This window comes from Molothrus aeneus, chromosome 24 (genome assembly GCF_037042795.1).
Source record: "Molothrus aeneus isolate 106 chromosome 24, BPBGC_Maene_1.0, whole genome shotgun sequence".
NCBI lineage: Eukaryota > Metazoa > Chordata > Aves > Passeriformes > Icteridae > Molothrus > Molothrus aeneus.
The window spans coordinates 2858800-2883615 of NC_089669.1; the positions used below are offsets into that span (position 1 = coordinate 2858800).

The following is a 24816-nucleotide window of genomic DNA, read 5'->3' on the forward strand; positions in this document are numbered from 1 at the left end:
GGAGCCCGCGGCGGCAGAACCGGGACCGGCACCGGGGCGGGACCGGCACCGGGGCGGGACCGGCACCGACACCGGGGCAAGACCGGCACCGGCAGCACCGGCGGAGGCGGCGGCACCGGGGCTCAGCGCAGCGGAGCTGTGAGTGCGGCCGAGGGGCACCGGCAGAGCCCGAGAGGCACCGATAGAGCTGGGGGGGAACCGGCACAATCCAGGAGGAACCGGCACAGCCCCAGGAGGCACCGAGGCAGCCCCGGGGGCACCGATAGAGCCTCGGGGGGCACCGGCACAGGCCGGGGTACAGCCCCAGGGTGCCGAGCACCCTGAGGGCTCAGGGGACACTCTCGGGGCTTGGGGAGCACCCTCGGGGATGGCGGCTGAGGGAACCGAGCGGGAGAACCTCCCCAGAGCCCCTGGGCTTGAGGAGGAGAAGGGGAAAGGGGGAAAGGGGCGCAGGGTCCGGCCCCGCTCAGCCCCGCAAAGTTCGGGGCTGCGAACTCCGCTGCGAGCCCCCCCCCCCCCCCCCCCCCCGCAGCCCCGGGGAGCCCGGCAGGAGAGGGGTTAAAGCCGACAGGAGAGGAGTTAAAGCCGGCAGGAGTGGGGTTAAACCCGGCAGGACGGCAGGGGAGGGGTTAAAGCCGGCAGGAGAGGGGTTAAAGCCGGCAGGAGAGGGGTGAAAGCCGGCAGGAGAGGGGTTAAACCCGACAGGAGAGGGGTTAAAGCCGGCAGGAGAGGGGTTAAACCCGGCAGGAGTGGGGTTAATCCCGGGGTCTGCGGGCACAGAGCGCGGTCCCCGCTGGGTGATTCGGGGACAGGGGGCACCGAGCCGGTGTCCCCGCGGTGCGCAGGGACAGACGGACGGACGGACAGGGCCGCGCGTGTCCTGGGGCCGGGGGGGACGCGGCTGTGCCCGCTCGGAGCGGGTTGGGGTCCCCGTTGTCGCCACCTCTTGTCCCGCCCTTCATCGCTGTCCCACGGGACAAGCGACACTTTGGGCGCATCCCAGGCGACACCTGGCCTGGGGACACAGGAAAACCCGGCCGGTGTCACCCGCGGGTGGCGAGAGGCACCGACACCGCGACACTGTCGCGACAGAGGCTTTGGCAGCGATCTCTGTCGCTTAGAGGGGACACAAACCTCGCCACCGTCACTGCGACATCCCCGGGCTGGGTGGGGGTCTCGGGGGTGACCCCAGAGCGGGGATGGTCCTGCAGGAGCTGCGGCTGCAGAATTGGGGGAAATTTGGGGTTTTTTTCACCCCTCGAGAGCGGAAAAATCTCAGCGCGTCCAACCCGGCGAAGTTGAGCGGGGAAGGGAAAGGCGGGAGCTGCGTGGTCCTGAAGGGGAGGTTTTGAGGCCAAAAAGGCCAATAAAGAGAAATTTTCGGCCGTTTCCACCTCTGATGAGCGATTTCCAGGGGGTCGCTGCCAGGGAGGAAGGAATGATGCTGCCCAGGGAAAATGTGCTGGAGGCTCGTGGAGCACCTCGGGCTCGGAAAACTCCCCAAGAAACGCGGGAGTGATGGATTTGGGGAGTGAAAAAAGGAAAATTAGCTCGGTTCATGGGATTTTTTTCCCGATAAGGTCCCTCCCTCCCCTATGGAGCCGATAACTCCTGTTTGTAATTCCTGCAATTTCCTCTCTCGGTTCAATTTCATTTGGAGAATCCATTCCGGTGACACTGATACAGTACTTTTTTCTCTCTCTCTTTTTTTTTCTCTCTCTTTCTTTTTTTTTTTTTTTCCTCTTTTCTTTTCGAAACCAGGCGATTTTCGGATGCTTTTGTGCTGTTAAAAATAGCAGCCGGCCTTTGACAAGCACGGCCAGGCTCAGGACAGTTTTCCCTGACACATTTTCACCCTCATCATCCTCTCCCTCCACACTGATTTGTGGCCCTCCTATTCCACCAAGAACCATCAGCAAAAATCCCAATTTTTTCTTTTTTTAAATCCCTTTTTTTTTTTTTTTAAATCCAATATTTTTTAAATCCTTTTTTTTTTTTTTTTTTTTTAAATCCCTTTTTCCTCCCTTGGAAAATCTCAGCTCCCCCGTTGCTTTTTTTACCTCCACCCAAACCCTCCCCTCTCCCTAAATCTGTCTCGCAGCAGCAGCGAAGTTTATCCCAGGCTGGGAGATGTCCTGAGGGGAGAATTTCTGGACTTTTTGTCTCCCTGCCGAAATGTCCATTATTATTCCTCCAGAGGGGGGGGATCTGTGCCCTGCCAGGCTGGGGTGGGGGACGTGGAGCAGCTCGTAAAGTTGTTATGTGCTCGAGGGGTTTAAATTTCATTTATGGGCTGCAGGGGAAGGGTTTGTGTCCCTGGGAAGGGAGCACGGGAAAGCTGCTCTGGCGCTGGGGTTATTTTGAATTTTGGGGTTTGCTGGCACTTTTTGGAAGGGGAGCATTTTAAAAACTGGTTTTTTTGTTTTTTTTTTTAGTGGGATTGTTTTTAAATTTCAGGGTTTTCTGGGGTTTCGGGGCAGGGGAGCATGTGAAAACTGCTTTTTGAGGTATTTTTGATTTTGGGGTTTTCTGGGGTCCCTGAAAAAGGGGAGCATGTTAAAGTTGCTCTGGCACTGGGGTTATTTTGAATTTTGGGGTTTGCTGGCACTCCTGGGAAGGGGAGCACGTTGAAACCAAATTTTCAGCAGGATTATTTTTAATTTTCTGGGGTTTCTGGTGTCTCTGGGCAGGGAGGCATTTTAAGACCAATTTTTCAGTGGGGTTATTTTTAATTTTGGGGGTTTCTGGGGTCCCCAAAAAGGGGAGCACGTTAAAAGCAATGTTTCAGCAGGATTATTTTTAATTTTGGAGTTTTCTAGGGTCCCTGGGAAGGGGAGCATGTTAAAACTGCTTTTTCAATGGGATTATTTTTAATTTTGGGAATTTCCCCAAAAAGGGGAACGCGGTAAATCTGCTCTGGCACTGAGATTATTTTTAATTTTGGTGTTTGCTGGCACTCCTGGGAAGGGGAGGCAGTTAAAAGCAATTTTTCAGTGGGGTTATTTTTAATTTTGGGATTTTTCTGGGGTCCCTTGTGCTCAGCTGGGACTGGGGCTCTCCGGGGCAGAGCAGCTGTGGGGTGAAGGTGGCTCTGGGCTGGTTTGAACCCCCCAGGTGAGGTTTGGGAGGGTCTAAACCCCCCAAAAAAGGGTGGGGAGTCCATCCCTGCTGAGCATTCCCGAGATTGGGGACACAGGGACTGGGATTTTCCTGGTGGGGATGTGGGGTGGGAGAGAGAATCCCTGTGGGATGGAGGTGGAGGGAATCTTTGGGATGAAAGTGAAGGGAATCTCTGGGATCTGGATGAAAGGAATCTTTGGGATACAGGTGGAGGAAATCTCTGGGATGCAGGTGGGATGTGTAGAGGGAATCTCTGGGATGTGCAGAGGGGATCTATGGGATGTGTGGAGGGGATCTCTGGGATGTGTGGAGGGAATCTCTGGGATGTGCAGAGGGGATCTCTGGGATGTGTGGAGGGAATCTCTGGGATGCACTGATCTCTCGATCTCTCGAAGCTGCTGCTGTCCCAGCCCTCCCTGTGCTCAGCTCTGGGATCCCAACCCACAAATAACAAACCCCAAACAAACTTCCAGGGACATTGGGGTGGCCACAGCTCCTGGCATCACTTCTGGGGGTCCCTCAGAGCCGATCCCGTGGGTTTGGGCGCTCAGGGACGCCGTCACCTCCAGAGCCCCATTCCTGCTCACTCCAGCTTTGTCCCCCTGCAAACATCCCCGGCTGGCACCAGGGCTCTGTCCCTGCACGTGGGATGGCAGCAATCCCAAAAAAGCTTCCAAAAAAAGCTCTGACCACCCAGGGGCCACCTTTGACACCCTCCGCGGTCACTGCCAGGGACCACCTTTAACACCCTCGGGCAGCGCCGCTCCTGCTGTCCCGCCCCGCCAGCTCCCGGCCGTGCTGGGGAAACTCCCGCCGCTCATTTTCCTTCAAAATTCCATTTTTTTTGGAGCAAAACAATCCCCTCATGGCAGGGCAGGGCCTGCCCCGAGCCCGCGGAGCCCCGGAGGAGCCGCTGCCCTCTTTTGTTCTGTGCTCCGGGGGAGCAGCGCTGCGGGCCGGGCTGAGGAATTCCCGCTGCTCCCAATGCCGGGGTTCCCAGGGCTGGAAAAGAGACTTGGGATCGTGGAGCCCCTAAATCCGGCCTGAACCCCTGGCAAAAGAGGCGGGGGGGTCCGAGGTGCTGCTTTTGGGGGGGCTGAGAGGAGTGGGGGGAGCTGGGGGGGCTCAGAGCTGAGGATGGAGGAGTTTGGGGGGCTCAGGGCTGAGTATGGAGGAGTTTTGGGGGGCTCAGGAGGAGCTGGGGGGCTCAGGACTGATGGAGGAGTTGGGGGAGTTTGGGGTGAATGTCAAGGATCTGGGGGGCTCAGGAGGAGCTGGGGGGCTCAGGGATGGTTATGAAGGATCTGGGGGGCTCAGGAGGAGCTGGGGGAGCTCAGGAAGAACTGGGGTGCTCAGAAGGATCTGGGGGGGGGCTCAGGAGCCTCTGGGTGCTCAGGGATGGTAATGAAGGAGCTGTGGGACTCCGGAGGAGCTGAGGGGGTGCGGAGGAGGATCTGGGGGTTCTCAGGAGGATCTGGGGGTTCAGGAGGATCTGGAGAGGCTCAGGAGGAGCTGAGCAGACCTGGCCGGGGCTGGACGAGCTGCGGGGCTCAGGAGGATCTGGGGGTTCTCAGGAGGATCTGTGGGCTCAGGAGGATCTGGGGGTTCTCAGGAGGATCTGGGGTTCTCAGGAGGATCTGGGGGTCCTCAGAAGGATCTGGGGGTTCTCAGGAGGATCTGGGGGTTCTCAGGAGGATCTGCGGGCTCAGGAGGGTCTGGGGGTCCTCAGGAGGATCTGGTGGTTCTCAGGAGGATCTGGGGGTTCTCAGGAGGATCTGGGGGTTCAGGAGGATCTGGGGGTTCTCAGGAGGATCTGGGGGTTCAGGAGGATCTGGGGGTTCTCAGGAGGATCTGGGGGTTCTCAGGAGGATCTGTGGGCTCAGGAGGATCTGGGGGTTCTCAGGAGGATCTGGGGTTCTTCAGGAGGATCTGGGGGTCCTCAGAAGGATCTGGGGGTTCTCAGGAGGATCTGGGGGTTCTCAGGAGGATCTGCGGGCTCAGGAGGGTCTGGGGGTCCTCAGGAGGATCTGGGGGTTCTCAGGAGGATCTGGGGGTTCTCAGGAGGATCTGCGGGCTCAGGAGGGTCTGGGGGTCCTCAGGAGGATCTGGGGGTTCTCAGGAGGATCTGCGGGCTCGGGAGGAGCTGAGCAGACCCGGACGAGCCGCGGGGCTCCGCGCTGCTGGAGCTGCTGGAGCTGCTGGAGCTGCTGGAGCGGCCGCGCCCGGCGGGAGGCAGAGCCTGGAGAGCCGCGCAGCCCCGGGCCGGGCTGAGCTGAGCCGGGCCGGGCTGAGCTGAGCTGAGCTGGGCTGGGCTGAGCCGGGCTGGGCTGAGCCCGGCTGGGCCGAGCTGAGCCGGGCTGGGCTGAGCTGAGCCGGGCTGGGCTGAGCCGGGCTGGGCTGAGCTGAGCCGGGCTGGGCTGAGCTGAGCCGGGCTGGGCCGAGCTGAGCCAGGCTGGGCTGGGCGCTCCCAGGCCGGGGCTCCCGGCAGCTCTGAGGCCACACCGAGAACCAGGGCCGGGCTCTCCGGGCTCTTCATGCTCCTCCCTGCAGCATTTTAGGGTCTGGGTTCTGGTTCAGGTTTGGGTTCAGGTTCAGGTTTGAGTTTGGGTTTGGGTTCAGGCTTGGATTTGGGTAGAGGTTTGAGTTCAGGTTCTGGTTTGGGTTCTGGTTCAGGTTTAGGTTTGGGTTCGGGATTGGGTTTGAGTTCAGGTTCAGGTTCAAGTTTGAGTTGGGTTTGGGTTTGAGTTTGTGTTTGGGTTCGGGTTCAGGTTTGAGTTTGGGTTTGGGTTTGGGTTTGGGTTCAGGCTTGGATTTGGGTAGAGGTTAGAGTTCGGGTTTGGGTTTGAATTCAGGTTTCGGTTCAAGCTTGGGTTCAGGTTTGAGTTCGGGTTCAGGTTTGAGTTCGGGTTCAGGTTCTGGTTCTGGTTTGGTTTATCTGCACTGCAGGGGGGAGCTCCAGGCCGGAGTTTTGTGCGATGCATCAGCGATCCCCACCCGCTTTAACCCAGCGGGGAACACGCAGAAGGGAAATAAATTAGTGCAGTTTCTGACAGTTCTGCTGGAAAACATCTCCGTGTTTTCAGCCCATCCTGCGCCTTCCAGGGAGCCCCTGTGGGGCTGGGGTCTGCCCCGGCCCCCACAGAGCTGCCGGGTGCTGGGCACTGCCCGGGCTCCTGCAGCTCAGGGAGCTACAGAAAAGCAAAATTTCAGATATTTCAGACCTGGGAACGGAGCTTTAAATTGCAGAGAGACAAAATTTCAGATATTTCAGACTGTTCCCTCCAGCAGCCCCAAGGGGTCACCTGCTGTGGGGATGGCTTAGAAAATTCACTGCCCTGACCCTGGGGATGGCAGAGCCGGGAATGGCAAAGCTGGGAATGGCAGAAATTGGGAATGGCAGAGCCTGGGAATGGCAGAAATGAGAATGGCAAAGCTGGGAATGGCAAAATTAAGAATGACAGAATTAGGAATGACAGAGATGGGGAATGGCAGAGCCAGGAATGACAGAGCTGGGAATGGCAGAAAACTGGGAATTGCAGAGCCTGAGAATGGCAGAAATGGGGAATGGCAGAACCAGGAATGGCAGAGCCTGGGAATGGCAGAATTAGGAATGACAGAAATGGAGAATGGCAGGGCCGGGAATGGCAGAGCCTGGGAATGGCAAAGCTGGGAATGGCAAAGGCTGGGAATGGCAGAATTAGGAATGGCAGAGCCAGGAATGGCAAAGCCTGGGAATGGCAGGGCCGGGAATGGCAGAGCCGGGAATGGCAGAGCCTGGGAATGGCAGAGCCTGGGAATGGCAGAACCGGGAATGGCAGGGCCGGGAATGGCAAAGCCTGGGAATGGCAGAACCGGGAATGGCAGGGCCGGGAATGGCAGAGCCTGGGAATGGCAGAACCGGGAATGGCAAAGCCTGGGAATGGCAGAGCCGGGAATGGCAGGGCCGGGAATGGCAAAGCCTGGGAATGGCAAAGCCTGGGAATGGCAGGGCCAGGAATGGCAGGGCCGGGAATGGCAGAACCTGGGAATGGCAAAGCCTGGGAATGGCAGGGCCAGGAATGGCAGGGCTGGGAATGGCAGGGCCGGGAATGGCAGGGCCGGGAACAGCAGCTCCCGAGCAGGGCGGGCGCTGGGGAATGCCAGAGCCCGGCCTTATCTTTTGTCTGGAACAATGGAGGGCTCGGCCCCATTGTTCTCCTCTCACGCCCAGCGGGAAGCGGGGTCCCCCGGGGCAGGGCTGGCTCGGGAGCGTGCCCGGATCCGCGGCAGGGACGGGCGGGGGTGGCACGGGTGGCACGGACCCCTCGTGGCTGCTCCAGCGAGTTCCCGCAGGGAGCCCTTTCCCGCTGGTTTTCCATGTGGATTTTGGAGCAGGGAGGTCTCCTGGAGAGCCCAGCTGCAGGCTGGGCAGGGCAGAGCAGAATTTGCTGCTTTTAGGGGCTCTTTTAGGGATTTGGGTTCTCTGGGATCCCATTCTGGCTCCTTCCTGTTGTGTTTCCTCTGGTTTGTGGGTCCGTGCTGGGAATCTGGCTGGGGAAAACACATTTTTGGATGTGGGATTTGTGTGTTTTCCCCCCCCCAAAAAAAGCTCATCCTGGGGGCTGGGCAGAGCTGGCACAGCCCAGGGAACAGGCACAGGAGCCCAGGACTCCTCAGGCTGCAAACACAGCCCCAAAATTCCCCCCCAGATCCATTTGTTTTTCTGGGATGGGCACCTGGAGGCCAGAGCTGCCAATTCCCACTGCTCAGGGAGCCCAGGGAACATCAGGACAGGACGGGGGGTGACACAGGTGCCTCCAGTACCGTGAGCCCCTTGCATGCTGCAGGACATGGGGAGCTCAGTTTGAAATCCCATCCCGAATGGGGAGGGCTGGCGGCTCCTGGTCTGTGCTGGGATTTTGTTGTGCAGTGAAAACAACCCCAAAAACCTCGTTCCCAAACCCCCCGTTCCCAAAACCCTCATTCCCAAACCCCTCATTCCCAAAAATTCCTGTCTGTGCTGGATTTTTGTTGTGCGTTGAAAACCACCCCAAACCCCTTGTTCCCAAAACCCTTGTTCCCAAATCCCTCGTTCCCAAGTCCCTCTGCTCCCCCCGAGGTGAGGAGCCCATCCCAGAGCTGAATTTGCTGTTTTTTAATTCCCCCAAACCCAGCAGGGAGAGGAGGCCTGAGGCCCAAGCCCCAAACCCATCCCTTTGGGGATCTGGAGGTCGCTGCTCCCAAATCCCTTTGGATCCCGCAGCGGGATGCGAAGTGGGGTGTCCCAAACCCCAAATGCCAAACCCCAGAACCAGGGGGTGTCTCTGTGAGCTGAAATAATGCCCGAAAAATGACAAAACAGTGACAGCAATGGCTACCAGGCCCTCCTGCAGCTCCTGGTACACGCGAGGCCGCGGAAGCGGCGCCGCCGGATGCTCGGCGTCACCCAAGGTGGGGGATGAGCTCAGGAACCCAAACCCGCACCCCAAACCAGGCAAACAGCACTCAAACAGCCCTGGCTGGGTGAGGAAATGGGGCTAAAAATGTTCTGTTCAGGGGGTTTCATGCAAGCCCATCCATCCCTGATCCCCGTGAGCCTGGTGGGAATGGAGTCAGGGCTGACTTTGGGGAGGGATTTGGGACAGGGGGTGATTTTGGGGGCAGGGGATGATTTTGGGGCAGGGGATGATTTTGGGGCAGGAGATGATTTGGGGCAGATGATTTGGGGACAGGAGATGATTTTGGGGACAGGAGATGATTTTGGGGACAGGAGATGATTTTGGGGCAGGTGAGGAGCAGCCAGTGGCACCTTTTCCCTCAGACTGAGGTTCATGAAGGCCCTGATGGCTCCTGGAGCAGCTCCCAAATCACCATAAAAAAAATCCCATTGCTGGAACATGAAGCAACCCCAACATCTCGGGCTCCTCGCGCCCCAAATTTGGGAAGTGTTTTTGTGTCCCTCCATGTCCCCTTTTGTCCCTCCATGGGGGGACAGTCTGGAGGTGAGGACGTGTTTGCTGCAGCTCAGGATGTCGAGCACAGGGACCCCAAAGGTTTCCGGGGCGCCGCTGGCTGCGGCTGTAGGGCGGAAACGCGGCCCCATAAGATTTTGGGGTGCGATTGGGGGCTTGGGTGCTGCTGGTGACAGACCCCAGAGCTGGCTCTGAGCACCCTTGGGTGCTCCTGGGTGTGCCCAGCGACCCTGGGAAACTCCAGGTGGGATTGGTGCCCACGTATGGGAAAACCTGGAAGAAGAATGGGTTGGTGGAAGGTGGAAAATGCCATAAAAGCTCAAGAGTGGGGGGTTATGGATATGGGGTTTGACATGGGATGGACACCCCAAAACCTGGAAAAATAAGGAATTATTGGGAGGTTTAAAATCTCATAAAAGCTCAAGGATGGGAGGTTGTTGACATGGGATGGACACCCAAAAAACCTGGGAAAATATAAAATATTGGAAGGTTTAAAATTCCATAAAAGCTCAAGAGTTGGGGGTTACTGATATGGATTATGACATGGAATGGGCACCCCAAAAACCTGGAAAAAGAAGGAATTATTGGAAGGTTTAAAATCCCATAAAAGCTCGAGGGGCTGGGATGGACCCAGCACCAAGTTCTGCACATCCCCAACTCCACCCATGGGTTTCCCATGGAAAAAGAGTTTGGGAAGAGCTTCCCTCCCACTGGGAGCTGCAGGGCAGGAGGGTGAGCCCTGCTTTGGGATTTTTTTTTTTTCCCAATAGGGCCGCAAAAAGGATTGGAAATCTTGGCCCTCCCTCCCTCAGGCGATAGGAAAATCTGCTTTAAATTCTGCTTTAAATCCTGGTTTAAAATCTGCTTGAGATTCGCGTTTAAAATCTTCTTGAAATTCTGCTTTAAAAAGTCAGGTTTCGAGTCAAGTCTGGTTTAAATCCCTGATTAAAATCTTGTTTGCGCTCAGCGTCTCAGCCGAGCCCCCCACCCCCCGGCCGTGCCTGGAAACGCTGAGTGACAGAAGTGACACAAAAACGCCACCGAGATCGGCCACCCTGATAAACCCCGCTCTGGGGCCAGGGCAGGGCAAGGAGGGAGCCGTGCCAGGCTCACCGTGCCAGGCTCGCCGTGCCAGGCTCGCCGTGCCAGCCTCTGGGTGAGTTGTCCCCATCCTCGGTCCTGGATTTTTCTTTATTTCTCTGGGTTTTGTCGCTTTTTGAATTTCGTTCCCGTCACCTTGGGGAGCGAGGGGATGGCCTGGAGGGGGTTTGGGAGCTGCTCCAGGGGTTTCTGCTGGATCCCAAAGACCTGGAGCTGCCCCCAGAACCCTGCTGTGGGTCATGGGGATGATCCAGCCCCGCTGGGTTTGGGATAAAGGCTCAGCAACCGCAGTCCAGGGGGTTTGGATCCAAAACATCTTTTAAAGTTTATTTCTGATGCAGAAAAGAAAAATGGAAAAAGGGTAAATCCCCATTTCTCAGAGCGCCAGGATTGCCTCTATTTTGGATCCAAAATATCTTTTAAAGTTTATTTCTGATGCAGGAAAATAAAAGGGAAAAAAAGGTAAATCCCCACTTTTCAGAGTACCAGGATTGCCTCTATTAAAATGGGAACGTTTTGGGTTTTTTAGGGTTTTAATGCAGGGAGAGGTGGGAAGGGCAGAGGAAAAGGGGGATAAAAAAAAAGGGTTTTGCTTTTTCCTAGAGGTTTAAACCTGTGGTTTTCTGGGAAGGAAACTTTGTGCTTTTCTGCCCTAATTTCCCTCTCCTGATCATCCCCTTCCCCTAAAGCCCCACAAAATTCCCTGCACATGGACCCTGCAGAGCCGGAGGTGCTGCAAGGAGCCTTTTCCTTAGGGATTTATCTCCTGGAGTGGCAGAACCAACCCAAAACTCCCAAAGTCTGCTCTGGAGGGCCAGGAAACGGGAATGACCAGCACTGGTCCCGGGGCCATCACGTGGCTCGTCCTGGGATTGTTCCTGGGATTTGGGGGGGGGGGGGGGGATTTAGAGGGGTTGGAAATAATTCCAGCGGAGTTTCCTCCACTTCCCTGATGAGATCATTCCCGCCTCATAAATCCCGCGGCCAGGAAGTTCCACCTGAGGTTCAGGCGGGTTTTGTTTTTTTCCCCTCCCCTCCTATTTCAAACCCTCCCTACAGCAAAAGGAAAAATGTGTTTGGGTCGTGGCTGTGAAAAGAGGTGGCCCTGGGCCAGGGAAGGATCCGGCTGCTTCCAGGGATTGGGATTTATTTGGGTAATTATGTTCCAGGGATTGGGTTTTATTTGGACAATTATGTTCCAGGGATTGGGTTTTGTTTGGGTAATTATGTTCCAGGGATGGGGTTTAATTTGGATAATTATGGACCTCCTGGCTGGGTTTTGTCACACGGGCTCGTGGGAGGCAGAATCCCTGGGTTTGGGGTTGGGAAGGAAGGTCCCAGCTGGTTTTGGGATCCTAAAGGACAAACCCCCTTGGAACAGTGGGAAAGCAGAGGGAGATGGAAATTCTCCATCCAAAGGGGCACTGGGATGGGCCCCAGAGGCTGGGATGGATCCAACGGATCCTGGTGCCCACAGGGGATGTGTGGGGCATGGATCCAATGGATCCCAGTGATGTGTGGGGCATGGATCCAATGGATCCCAGTGATGTGTGGGGCACAGATCCTGATCCCAGTGATGTGTGGGGCATGGATCCTGATCCCAATAATGTGTGGGGCACGGATCCAATGGATCCCAGTGATGTGTGGGGCACAGATCCTGATCCCAGTGATGTGTGGGGCATGGATCCTGATCCCAATAATGTGTGGGGCACGGATCCAATCGATCCCAGTGATGTGTGGGGCACAGATCCTGATCCCAGTGATGTGTGGGGCATGGATCCTGATCCCAATAATGTGTGGGGCACGGATCCAATGGATCCCAGTGATGTGTGGGGCATGGATCCTGATCCCAGTGATGTGTGGGGCACGGATCCAATGGATCGCAGTGATGTGTGGGGCATGGATCCAACCAATCCAAATGCCCACAGGGAATGTGTGGGGCACAGATCCTGATCCCAGTGATGTGTGGGGGCACGGATCCTGATCCAAGTGCCCGCAGGGAATGTGTGGGGTTTGACTCATCCTTCTCAGGCTTTCTTGGGGGCTTTGTTTCCCCATTCCTCTCCCCCTCAGATCCTGCAGGACACAGGGAGGACAAGCCCCAAGGGATGGGTTGGATTTGGCCAAGAGGGACAATCCCATGGGAAAAGCAGGAGTGGGGCCACTGGGGGCAGAGGCTGAGCTGCAGTTTAGTCCTCATCCCATTTCCTGGGACACCAGGATCCTGGGATTTATAGGGGATGGGAAACGTCCTTGATTGAGGACATGGAGCATCCCATGGAGCCTCCCAGATCCTCCTCTTCCCCTTGGCCCAGCCTGGGAATTCCCCTTTTCCTCCCTGCCTTGTATTTGAGAGAATTTAGGGGTGAATCCCTCTTAATTTCCCTCTTTCCTCAAGTTTAAGAGAGGATTGAGTGGATTTGTCCCCAGAACTCTGCAGGGCAATGTGCACCTCATTAATAACCCTGGGTATGGCCTGGAGGCCTTTGGAAGGGGCAGGCTGGATTTTTTTGGGATAAAATTGGTAAAAACGGTTGTAATTTCTTTAGGATTCAACCTGGAGACCTGGATTGCTCCTTTCCATCTTAAAAGATGGAAAATTGATGCTCTGCTCCCCCCAAAAAAACCCCATAACGTGGCTGTGCTGAGAATTCCAGGGCATGAGGAGGGGACATCCCTCCACGGGGACACCAGGATGGGGTCCCACAGCCCTGGAGAGGGAACCTGGTGGAAGGGGGGTGGCACAAGCAGAGGCGTGACCCCGACCCCTTCCTGTGCCGGGAGTTTCCGTGATGTTGGCGCTGTCACCGTGCCCTGACCCTGTGGGGACATTTCCAGATGTTTCCAGAGGCCGTTTGTCCTTTGGGGAAGGAGAAATCTCCTTCAGGGGGCTGAGGGTGGGTGAAGGACGGACAAACACCCGCCTGGTTTGGGGGGACAGCGGGAAATCCCAGTTCCTGCTCATCCCAAAGGCAATGCCACGATGGAAAGGGGCATTTGGGGTCTGGGGGTCTCTTTGGGATGGGGATTTTCCATTGGGAAAGGACAAACCGGACAATTCCCATCCTTCTCCTGCTGCCCCTCGGAGTATCCCCCTCCCCAAATCCCCTGTGGCCACCAAAGATTTTCCATCTCAGGGTGGGTTTTGCAGCTTTTCCGGTGCCCTGAGCTCTCTTTGGGTTTTTCTGCTGCCGAGGTGTTGAGAACGTGGAGGCGGCCGAGGATGGGGCTGAGCCCAAATTAGGAGCGTTTCCACTGCTGCTTTGTGAGACAGCGGGGTGGGGACACAGCCCGGGCAGGGCACACGGGCTCTGAGCAGTGACACGACAAGCTGTGGCTCTCACGTGCTGCTGGTGCCATTTCTGGGGGCTGAAAAAGCTCATCCTGTTGCCTTTTGGGGCTAAAAAAATGATTTTTCAGAACCAGAAAATCCAGTGGCTCTAACGTGGTGGTGGTGGTGGTGGCATTTCTGGGGCTGAAAACGCTCATCCTGTTGCCTTTTGGGGTTAAAAAATGATTTTTCAGAACCAGAACCTTGGGGACACAGCCCTGGCAGGGGACACAGGCTCTGAGCAGTGACATGTTGTTCTGTGGCCTTCACGTGGTGGTGGTGGCATTTCTGAGTCTAAAAACCCTCATCCAGTGGCATTTTGGGGTTAAAAACCAATTTTTCAGAACGAAAATACCCTGTGGCTCTGCCATGATGGTGGTGCCATTTCTGGGGCTGAAAACACTCATCCCACTGCCTTTTGAGGCTAAAAAATGATATTTCAGAACCAAAAACCTTGTGGCTCTGACATGATGGTGATGACATTTCGGGGGCTGAAAACGCTTATTCTGTTAAAAAGCAAATTTTCAGAACCAACAAAACCTGTGGCTCTGATGTGGTGGTGGTGGTGGCAGCATTTTTGGGGCTGAAAATTCTCATCCCATTGCCCTTTTGGGGTTTAAACCCAAATTTTTCCAAACCATCAAACCCTGGGGTCTTGCATTTCCTCACCCGCCTTTCTCCCACCGCCACGCACGGACGTCACATCCCACCTCCCCCACGGCCACCTGCCATTCCCAGGGAATGACCTCAAATCCCAGGATGCTCTGGATCCCCAGGGAAGGGCCAGCAGCCCCATGAACTTCCCCCAGCCAGGGCCATGGGCCACCCCTGGCCATCCCTGCCCGGGCACGGTGGAGCAAACATCCATTCTTTTCTCTTGGAAGACACGCGGGGCGGAAACGCTTGGAAGCGGCCCCGAAAGGACATTCCAAGTCTGGCAGGAAAGCGGCCCCGCTTGTCTGGCAGGAGATGGGCTATTGTCTGTCCCGGTGGCCGGCCGGGATTCCTCAGGTCCTGCCTGGAAGAGGAAAATCTCCGTGTGTGTCTTTATTTTTTCCTCTGCCCTCTCCCAGGGGTGTCGCGGCTGCTGCTCGTGCCGGCGTTGCTCCTCTGGTGTTTCCTCCTCGGGTTTTTCCCTGTTTTGCCCGCTTTCCTGGGCTCTGGTGGCAGGATGAGGTTTTTATGGGATGTTTGGGCACCATGTTGGGGTCCTGAAGGGAAGAGGTGTGGATGGAGAGCTTTGGGAGGGAGGAGAGCAAGAACTCCAGGAGCTGGGGGAACCTGGTGGGCAGGGGAGGGCAGGGTGATCCCGAAAATCTGGGCATGCAGCTCCCCCAGCCAACTCACCGAGGGTCTCCTTGCGGTCCTTGGGGTGGGATTGTCCCCAGATTGAGGAGCAGGATGAGCCCTGAGGCAGCAGTGATGTGACGCGGGGTCAGGGATCTTGGTGGCTCTTGGATCCCCTAGATCCTGCAGTGCCAGGATCTCGGCATCTCTTGCTTGTTGGGAGATCTCTTAGATCCCCAAACTCCTGCAGCTCTGGGATCTCGCTGCTCTTCGAATTCCCAAACTCCTGCAGTGCTGGGATCTCAACATCTGGATCCCAAACTGCTGCAGTGCCAGGATCTCAACATCTGGATCCCAAACTCCTTCAGTGCCAGGTTCTTGGTGTCTCTTGCATCCCAAATCCCTGCTGTGCTGGGATCTCAGCATCTCTTGGATCCCCAAATTCCATTTGTGCTGGAATCCCATTGACTCTTGGATCTCCAAACTCCTGCAGTGCCAGGATCTCAACATCTGGATCCCAAACTCCTGCAGTGCCAGGATCTCAGCATCTGGATCCCAAACTCCTGCAGTGCCGGGATCTCAGCATCTCCTGGATTCTCCTGGATCCCAGGCTGTGGGATTTGGGCATCTCTTGGATCTCCGAGCTCCTGCAGCACCGGGATTTTGGCATCTCCTGGATCCCAAACTCCTGCAGCACTGCGATTTTGGCATCTCCTGGATCCCAAAATCCTGCAGCGCCGGGATTTTGGCATCTCCTGGATCCCAAACTCCCGCAGTGCTGCGATTTTGGCATCTCCTGGATCCCAAACTCCTGCAGCGCTGGGATTTTGGCATCTTTCGGATCCCCAAACCGGTGCTGGGCAGGGTGGGGGTTTTCTGGCACCTCATCCCCTTTTCCCAGCCCCTGGAGCTGTTCTGCTCCACAGAGCCGGGGCCGATAGGATCAGGCCTGGCTGGCGGGCAGGAAGGGTGGCACGGCCACCGGGAGAATTGCAGGACGTGCCGTTCACCGCCACAAACCGGGAAACACAAGCTGTCACCATCCCCAAAATCTTGGAGCTGCCAGGCTGGGATCAGGAGGAAAGGTGAAATATGGGAATTTCTGGGCTTGTGGGATGAGCCCCCAAAAAGCTGTGAGGGAAGGAAGCATCCCATGAGGATTTGGGATCTGTTTCCGTCCTCTGGGCTGGTGCTTTCCATCCCAACCCCATTCCCTCCCTTCCTCCCCACCCTGGATTTAATGGGGAACATTAAAAACCAAGAAGATCCTTTCAGTGCCGTGCCAGGGCGATTGTTCCGTGCCCATTGTGTGCCCCAGGCAGCCCCGGAGCCCACACCTGAGACCCGCCCCGAATGAGATAACAGCGCCTTTTCCCCTTTCCCCCTATTTTTTTGTTTGCTCGGCGGGGTGGATAACAAACCCTCGAGGAGGCCTCTTTCAAACACGGCCCTATTAAAGCCTGGCCCCATTTTAAGAGTGAACTTCCAGTGGCACCGGGAGGTGAAGGACAATGGGAACGGGACCTGTGGGAGGGCTGGGATGGGATTTTGTGCCTGCCTTAAACCAAAGCCATCGCTCCATGCCGCGGTGCTGCTGTTGCAGTATCCTAAACCTACAAAATTTGGATTTTTGCACAGAAAAAAAACACAAAAAAAGCTGGAAAAAATGGAGTGTCACACACACCTGAGGTGCTGTGCTGTGCATTCCTGCCTCAGTTTCCCCACTTATAACATCCCCGCAAGGCCAATCCTTGCTGGAGCGGGCACAGCTTCCCACCGGGGCCGGTCCTTGCCGGTGATGGATTTTGGGGGCCGGGTGGCCCCGGCCAAGGTGAGCCGGGGCAGGAAGGGGCGCCGCAGGATGCGGCAGCCCCCGGGCAATGCGGGGCCGGGAGGAAACCCGGCGGGTTTGTTCGGCGGAGGGCGAGGGAACCGAGATTAAAAAAAGGCCCGCTAAGATCAGAAAGGCTGGCGAGCACAGTGCCCTATTGTGGAGCTGTCACACTTCCCTTTACTTTATTGCTTTTGTCCAACACCCCATTGTTCCACTTCCTTTTGTCCCCTATTCACAGCCCTGGCTTTTCATTACCCAGCCGGCCTTGTTGTTTTCATTTCTTTTGTTTGAAGTTCCTGAGAGGAAGGTTTTATTTTCAGCCGTTTGATTAATTCGCAGCTTGAGCCGGGCTTTGTTTGTTATGTAATTGCTGCCCCCAAGCCGGGCGGCCCAGCTCAGCCCTCCCCACTCCGCTTTGCACCCCCAAACTGGCTTTAGGGGCTCCTGAGGGGGGTCTGGGAGGTGAGAGCGTGCTGGGTTTGGGGTGGTAGCCCCCAGACAGGTGCTGTCCCCATTGCAGGGCAGTTCCACAACCCAGCTCCCGATTCTGGGATAAATCCCTTCCTTAGCTGCCTCCTTTTCTCATTATTCCCTCTGAAAGGCGAGGACAATGCTTGTCCCCGTTCTTGCTGTGTGTGGTGTGAGGCTTGGTGGCCACAGAAGCCAAGTCCTCGTGGGCACCACTGATCCTGGCACTCGCTCCTGGCAGCCCTGGCACTCGGAGTGAGGGGTGGGACACATTTTTTTGGGGGACAAACCCCATGGAACTCCAGTGCTTGGGGTCCTCTACGTTCCCTATAAAACTCATTGTCATTCCTGCAGTGCCCATCCGGCAGCACTGGGGTGGGGATTGGCACCCAAAGGGGTTTGTGGGATCAGGGAGAGCCATTCCTGGGGCCAGACCCTCGTCCTGGCAGGGCCTTGGTGGTGCTGTGCCAGGGACTACTGGAGGAACCGTTCTGGTGGCCAGTCCTGGTCCTAGATCCATTCCATGCTGGGGACTCCTGGAGGAACCATTCTGGTGGCCAGTCCCAGTTCCATTGCATTCCAGGGATTCCTGGACGAACCATTCTGGTGGCCAGTCCTAGGTCTATCCCATGGCAGGGACTTCCACAGGAGCTGTTCTGGTGGCCAGTCCCAGGTCCTTCCCATGCCAGGGATTCCTGGAGGAACCATTCTGGTGGCCACTCCCAATCTCAGCTCCCTCCTGTGCCAGGGATTCCTGGAGGAACCATTCTGGTGGCCGGTCCCAGGTCCTTCCCATGCCAGGGATTCCTGGAGGAACCATTCTGGTGGCCAGTCCTAGGTCCATCCCATGGCAGGGACTACCAGAGGAGCCATTCTGGTGGCCAGTCCCAGTCCCATCGCATTCCAGGGATTCCTAGAGGAACTGTTCTGGTGGCCAGTTCCAGGTCCATCCCATGGCAGGGACTCCTGGAGGAGCCATTCTGGTGGCCAGTCCCATCCCATGGCAGGAAGTACCAGAGGACCCGTTCTGGTGGCCAGTCCCAGTCCCATCCCATGCCAGGGATTCCTGGAGGAGCCGTTCTGGTGGCCAGTCCTGGTCCCAGCTCCCTCCCGTGCCGGGGGTTCCTGGAGGAGCCGTTCCATTGCCGTCCCAGCCATTGTTGGGCAGAGCCAGGATTTCCCCTTCCCGCTGGATCGGGAAACCCGCGGCTGCTCCTGCGGCTTTCTAGGCACGGCTCCTGGAGCTGTGAGGGGACCTGGGGTGCTGGTCCCTGTCACCCTCAGCCTGGGCTTGCTGGATGTGGCATGAAGGTCCCTTAAACTGTCCCTCACTCCCAATCTCTGGGATCTCCAGGTTGCCTTTAGGAATTTATTCCTCCATCCCAAGGTGTGAAGGGTTGGTTTCCCCAAGGATTGAGCCCCAAAAACCTGGAGAACTGGGAACAGGAGCTCCCAGGGTGTGAAGAGTTGGTTTCCCTGAGGATTGAGCCCCAAAAACCTGGAAAACAAGGAAAAAGAGCTCTCAGGGTGTAAAGGGCTGGTTTCCCTGAGGATTGAGCACCAAAAACCCGGAGAACTAGGAACAAGAGCTCCCAGGGTGTGAAGGTTTGGTTCCCTGAGGACTGAGCCCCAAAAACCCGCAGAACTGGGAACAAGAGCTCAGCTTTGCCCACAGCAAACCCCAGGGACGCTGTCCTTGCACTGCGGGGCACCCCAGTGTGGCACCAGGCTGGGACAGGTGTGCCCACACCCAGGGGTGGCCGTGGTGACGTCCCCGCTGTCCCCAGGATGTCCATGAGGAGCCCCACCTCGCCACCCCCGGAGCTGGATGGAGCGGGCACCATGGTGAACTGCGCCGTCAAGACCGAGGAGAAGAAGGAGGGCGGCCCTGAGACCCCCCCGGGGGCCGCCCCCAGCACCGAGCCCCGGCCCCACGACCCCCCAGGGCCACCTCCCAGGGATGGCACCGACCCCCAGGCCCTGCCACAGGTGGGTGTGACAAAGGTGGCGCTGCCCCCAGCCCTGCTCCGGACCCTCCATCCCATGGAGGAGGCAGTGGCTGCTCCCCTGCGTGGTTTTTCTTCATCCCGAGGAATTAACACGGAAATTTGAGGCTTTCCCAAGGCTTTTTTGGCTGCTCTTTTGAGCCCCAAAAACCTGGGGAACAGGGAACAAGAGCTCCCAGGGTGTGAGGGGTTGGTTTCTCTGAGGATTGAGCCCCAAAAACCTGGAAAATGAGGAACAAGAGCTCCCAGAGTGTGAGGGGTTGGTTTCCCTGAGGATTGAGCCCCAAAAACCTGGAAAATCGGGAACGAGAGCTCAGCTTTGCCCATGGCAAACCTGGGGCTGTTCTGGGGTCATCCCTGGGCTTTGAGGGCTTCACCTTCGGCATGGAACCCCCAACGACCCCCTCCAGGTGTTCCCCATCCCTTCAGCCTCCCTTTCCCATTGTCCTGGGGTTTTCCCTCTCCCTGCTCTGCCCTCAGAGGGGAGAGGAGCTCAGGGGGAAATTCCAGCATTTCCATGCTGCTCTCTAGACGGGATTCAGGGAATGTGCCCGGCAGAGCGTGCTCCAGCTCCCAGCATCCCACCAGACGGGGATGTCCCCTGCCGGGGGTGTCCCTGGGGGTGGCAGTGACGTTCTGTGCCCCTCAGGAATCCCGCTCTCCCACCGGGGATGTCCCCGAGCCCCGGCGCTCCGCCTTCGAGCCGGCCGGGAGCGGCCAGGAGAAGCTGGACTTCAACAGGAACCTGAAGGAAGGTGGGAAATGTTCCCAAGGGACCTCTTGGGATCCCTTCCCCGCCCCTTGGGATTTCCCCAGAGCTGTGGGATGGACCGAGCCGTGCTGCAGAGCCTTGGGATGTGCTCATGTGGCTGTCCTCTCCTCCCTGTCCCTGTCCCTGTCCCCAGTGATGCCAACTATCGAGAAGCTGCTGGCCAGTGACTGGAAGGAGCGGCTGCTGGGTCGGAACACGGCTGAATCCAAGGAAGTGAAAGGTGGGATCCACCTCCACCAAGCTCCCTCCTGCATCCCAGCTGGGAGCGCCAAAGCAGGAGGGGAAATGTCCACTTTTCATATTTTTAAATTGGTTTTTTTTTGGAGGTGAGCATCTCTGCTGCCTCTGCTTGGTGGGTGGGGTTCAGCATGTGTGGATCTTTCCATTCCTCCCCAGTCTGACATTTCCTGCTCACTCAGTGGTGGCTCTGGTGGCTTTAGGTCTTCTCTGCCTCGCATTTCCCACCCCAAACTCTTCAATCTCCCCAGTGAACGGAAATGGGAATTACACTCCTTAAACAAAAGCACCTCCATCCCACCTCGTGCCTGACCCTCTCCCCCTCCCCACCCCCTGACCTTCATCCAGCCGGGTTTTTTCCCCCCAGGAACACAGGAGAGCCTGGCAGAGAAGGAGCTGCAGCTGCTGGTGATGATCAACCAGCTGTCCACGCTGCGGGACCAGCTGCTGACGGCGCACTCGGAGCAGAAGAACATGGCCACCATGCTCTTCGAGAAGCAGCAGCAGCAGATGGAGCTGGCACGGCAGCAGCAGGAGCAGGTGGGCGCTGTCACCCCTCCGGGGTCCCTTTGGGATCAGCGTGTGGGGATCTTTCCGTTCCTCCCCAGTCTGACATTTCCTGCTCACCCAGTGGTGGCTCTGGTGGCTTTAGGACTTTTCTGCCTCGCATTTCACACCCCAAAGTCTTCAATCTGCCTGGTTAGAGGAGTAGGTCCCTTTGGGATCGCGGGACAAGTGGCCTTTGGGGTCCCCGTTTTGTGTTCCCGTCCCAAAGCCCTCGGAGCTGGGAGGACCAAGGGTGGATGGAGATGGGGGTTGAGCTCCTCGAGATGAACAAACCACCCCAGGTGCCTCCTGCCTGTGCTCACCTGCTCCTTGAAGACCAGGTTTTCCTCTCCCAAGGGCAGGGGTGACACCGCTGTCACACCTGGGGTGTCACACACAGCCCTTGTGTCCCTCAAGGTGGCTCAGCCCCTCCTCCTCCTGCCCTTCCCACAGCCCTGGGGACCCCTTGCCACCCTTTTTCTGTGGAGCTGGCTGGGTTCTGCCAGGTTCTGTCCTTGATGTCACCAACGCCACTGTCCCCTCCCCAGATCGCCAAGCAGCAGCAGCAGCTCATCCAGCAGCAGCACAAGATCAACCTCCTCCAGCAGCAGATCCAGGTAAAGGCAGGGGACACCTCTGTCCCTGTGACTGCAGCCGTGTCCTGCTGTGCCCAGCCGGGGGTGGCACTGCCCCGCAGCGTTGATCTGGTGTCCCTGTCCCCTCCAGCAGGTCAACATGCCCTACGTGATGATCCCCGCCTTCACCCCCGGCCACCAGCCCCTCCCGGTCAGCCCCGAGTCCCAGCTGGCACTGCCCATCCAGCCCATCCCCTGCAAACCGGGTGAGTCGGGGCTGTCCCAGCCCTGCGGGGTGGCCTTGTCCCCCAGCCGTGTCCCCGTTGTCCCCAAGCGCTGTCCCTCTGCTCCCGCAGTGGATTACCCGGTGCAGCTCCTGCACAGCCCCCCTCCTGCCACGCTGAAGAGACCCGCGGGCCCAGGACACCTCCAGATGCAGGTACGGCCCCAAAAAACCCAAAACCCCAAAGAAAACCAGGTACCGTTCCCCAGAAATCCTGGTACAGCCCCCAAAAACCTGGGTAGAGCTCCCAAAAACCCTGGTACAGCCCCAAAAACTCCAAAAACTCTGGTATAGCTCCCAAAATCCTGGTACACCCCAAAAAACCCTGGTACAGCCCCAAAACCCCCTCCAAACCCTGGTACAGCCCCAAAACCCCCTTCAATCCCTGGTATAGCCCCAAAACTCTGATACATCCCCAAAAATGCCCTTCAACCCCTGGTACAGCTCCCCAAACCCTGGTACAGCCCCAAAACCCCCTTCAACCCCTGGTATAGCCCTCAAAACGCCTCCAAACCTTGGTACAGCCCCCAAACCCTAATACAGCCCCAAAACCCCTGGTACAACCTCAAAAACCCTGGTAGAGCCCCAAAGGCCCCAAAACCCCTGGTACACCTCCAAAAACCCTGGTACAGCCCCCAAACCCTCCCCAAACCCTGGGCTGGGGCTCTGGGGGCAGCAGCTCCTCAGCCCCCATCCCTCCCTCCTCCTCCTCCTCCTCAGGAGACCTCGCAGCCGCTGAACCTGACGGCCAAACCCAAAGGCTCCGAGCTGCCCAGCGCCTCCAGTTCTCCCAGTTTGAAGATGAGCGGCTGCCAGACCCTGGCGCCGAGCCACGGGGCCAGCAGGGAGCTGCAGAGCAGCCCCTCCAACCTCCCGCTGGGTGGGGACACAAGGGACAGCTCTGTCACCCTGGGCTGTGCCACCACCCGGGGTGTGGCTGGGATGGGCAGGGTGGGGTCAGTGGTGTGGGGTGGCCACTGGCATTGATGGGTGCCCGTAGGGGTGTGTGCTGTGAGTGGTCAGTGGGGTGACCGATGGCAGTGATGGGTGCCCGTAGGGGTGGGTTGAGTGGTCAGCAGAGTGACCACTGACAGGTGCCCATAGAGGTGGGTTGAGTGGTCAGTGGGGTGACCACTGGCACTGACAGGTGGCCTTAGGGGTGGGTGCTGTGAGTGGTCAGCGGGGTGACCACTGGCACTGATGGGTGCTTGCAAGGGTGGGTGTGTGAGTGGCCAGCAGAGTGACCACTGGCACTGACGGGTGCCCGTGGGGTGGGTTGAGTGGTCAGCAGAGTGACCACTGGCACTGATGAGTGGTGGGTGTGTGAGTGGTCAGCAGAGTGACCACTGGCACTGATGGGTGCCCATGGGGTGGGTTGAGTGGTCAGTGGAGTGACCATGGGCACTGATGGGTGCCCTTAGGGGTCAGCAGACCTGCTGTGAGTGGTCAGCAGAGTGACCACTGGCACTGATGGGTGCCTGCAAGGGTGGGTGTGTGAGTGGTCAGCAGAGTGGCCACTGGCACTGACGGGTGCCCGTGTCCTGCCAGGTTTCCTGGGAGAGGGCGATGCCATCACCAAAGCCATCCACGACGCGCGGCAGCTGCTGCACGGCCACGGCGCCGCCATGGAGGGGTCACTGAGCAGCCCCTACCGCAAGGTGAGGGTCACTCTGTGTGGTCACCGTCCCCTCTGCCACCCCAGCATCACCAGCCACAGCTGTCCCCAGGCTGGGGGCTGGCTCCTGACCCCTCTGTCCTGCAGGAGCCCGTCGGAATTGACTCCTCCCCGGTGAAGGAGAGGATGGAGGAGACCCCCGGCCACCGGCTGGACGAGGCTCTGCTGAGCTGCGAGATGGACGGTGAGGGTGGCCAGGAGCACGGTGGTGACCCCAGGGTGGCTCTGTCCTCCGGCTCCTGCCCTCATCCCGCGTCTCCCCACAGGCTCCCGGCACTTCCCGGAGTCCAGGAACAACAACCACATCAAGCGGCCCATGAACGCCTTCATGGTGTGGGCCAAGGACGAGCGCAGGAAGATCCTGCAGGCGTTCCCAGACATGCACAACTCCAGCATCAGCAAGATCCTGGGTGAGATCCCGGGGCAGGAGCTCCTCTGCAGCCACTGGAGGGATGGAAACGAGATCTGGGGATGGGGATCCACTCTGCATCTCCATGGAGGGATGGGAATGAGATCCTGGGGCAGGGGATCCCCTCTGCAGCCCCCCACAAGATCCTGGGGCAGGACCCACTCTGCATCCCATGGAGGGATGGGAACAAGGTCTGGGGATGGGGGATCCCCTCTGAATCTCAATGGAGGGACCTCCCTGACCTGGGGAAGGTCAGGGAATGAGGGGATGAATGCACTAGGGAAGGTCAGGGAATGAGGAGATGAATCCCTGGAAATGCCCAGGGAAATTCCGGGAAGCTGTTCCTGATATTCCAGCAGAACCAGCTGAGGTACGTGGCTCCCACCAGCACCGCTGTAAATCCAGGCACCATTCCCACAAGCAATGCCATTAATTAACATCATTAATTAACCAACCAACAGCACCAATCAACCCTTGGGATGGGTTCACCCCCGATCTCCTCGCTCAGGCAGGCTGTGAGGACGCTCTCCTCCTTTCCCCACGCAGGATCCCGCTGGAAATCCATGTCCAACCAGGAGAAGCAGCCCTACTACGAGGAGCAGGCGCGGCTGAGCCGGCAGCACCTGGAGAAGTACCCGGACTACAAATACAAACCACGGCCCAAGCGCACCTGCATTGTGGAGGGCAAGCGGCTGCGCGTGGGAGAGTACAAGGCACTGATGAGGAACCGGCGCCAGGACGCCAGGCAGGGCTACTTGATAGGGTAATTGATAAGGGGATTGATAAGGAGAGTGGTAACAGGGGGTGGTAACAGGGGATTGGTAAGGGGGTATTGGTAAGGGGGGATTGGTAAAGGGGATTAGTAAGGGGGGATTGGTTAGGGGGGATTAGTAAGAGGGGATTGATAAGGGGCATTGATTAGGGGGATTGATAAGGGGGAATTGATGAGGAACTGGTGCCAGGACACCAGGCAGGACTACTTGATAGGGTAATTGATAAGGAGGATTGATAAGGGGGATTGGTAATGGGGATTGGTAAGGGAGATTGATAAGGGGGGGATTGATGAGGACCTGGTGCCAGGACACCAAACAGGGCCACTTGATAGGGTAATTGGTAAAGGGATTGATTAGGGGGATTGGTAGGGGGGATTGATAAGGAGGATTGATAAGGAGGATTGAAAAGGAGGGATTGGTAAGGGACACCCTGTGTGCCCCGCCCCCT

The 24816-nt window shown here is 57.6% G+C and overlaps 1 protein-coding gene across 4 annotated transcripts in view; it reads left to right on the forward strand.

Annotated features, from left to right (window-relative positions):
- Nucleotides 1-24816, forward strand: part of SOX13 (SRY-box transcription factor 13) — a 27439-nt gene continuing 2623 nt past the window's right edge. For 2 of the 4 annotated variants that reach the window (XR_010784991.1, XM_066565149.1), the window contains exons 1-13: nucleotides 1-138; nucleotides 18880-19081; nucleotides 19748-19853; nucleotides 20004-20090; nucleotides 20475-20647; nucleotides 21202-21270; nucleotides 21380-21494; nucleotides 21585-21667; nucleotides 22232-22391; nucleotides 23060-23169; nucleotides 23274-23370; nucleotides 23453-23596; nucleotides 24142-24358. Coding sequence is in view for 3 of the 4 variants with exons in the window: in XM_066565149.1 (XP_066421246.1) it covers nucleotides 18881-19081; nucleotides 19748-19853; nucleotides 20004-20090; nucleotides 20475-20647; nucleotides 21202-21270; nucleotides 21380-21494; nucleotides 21585-21667; nucleotides 22232-22391; nucleotides 23060-23169; nucleotides 23274-23370; nucleotides 23453-23596; nucleotides 24142-24358 (1562 nt within the window). In the remaining variant the exon portion in view is untranslated. Of the gene's footprint in view, nucleotides 139-10133; nucleotides 10228-18879; nucleotides 19082-19747; nucleotides 19854-20003; nucleotides 20091-20474; nucleotides 20648-21201; nucleotides 21271-21379; nucleotides 21495-21584; nucleotides 21668-22231; nucleotides 22392-23059; nucleotides 23170-23273; nucleotides 23371-23452; nucleotides 23597-24141; nucleotides 24359-24816 lie in introns of those variants that run through there. The other 2 variants (XM_066565151.1, XM_066565150.1) reach the window with 2 other exon arrangements.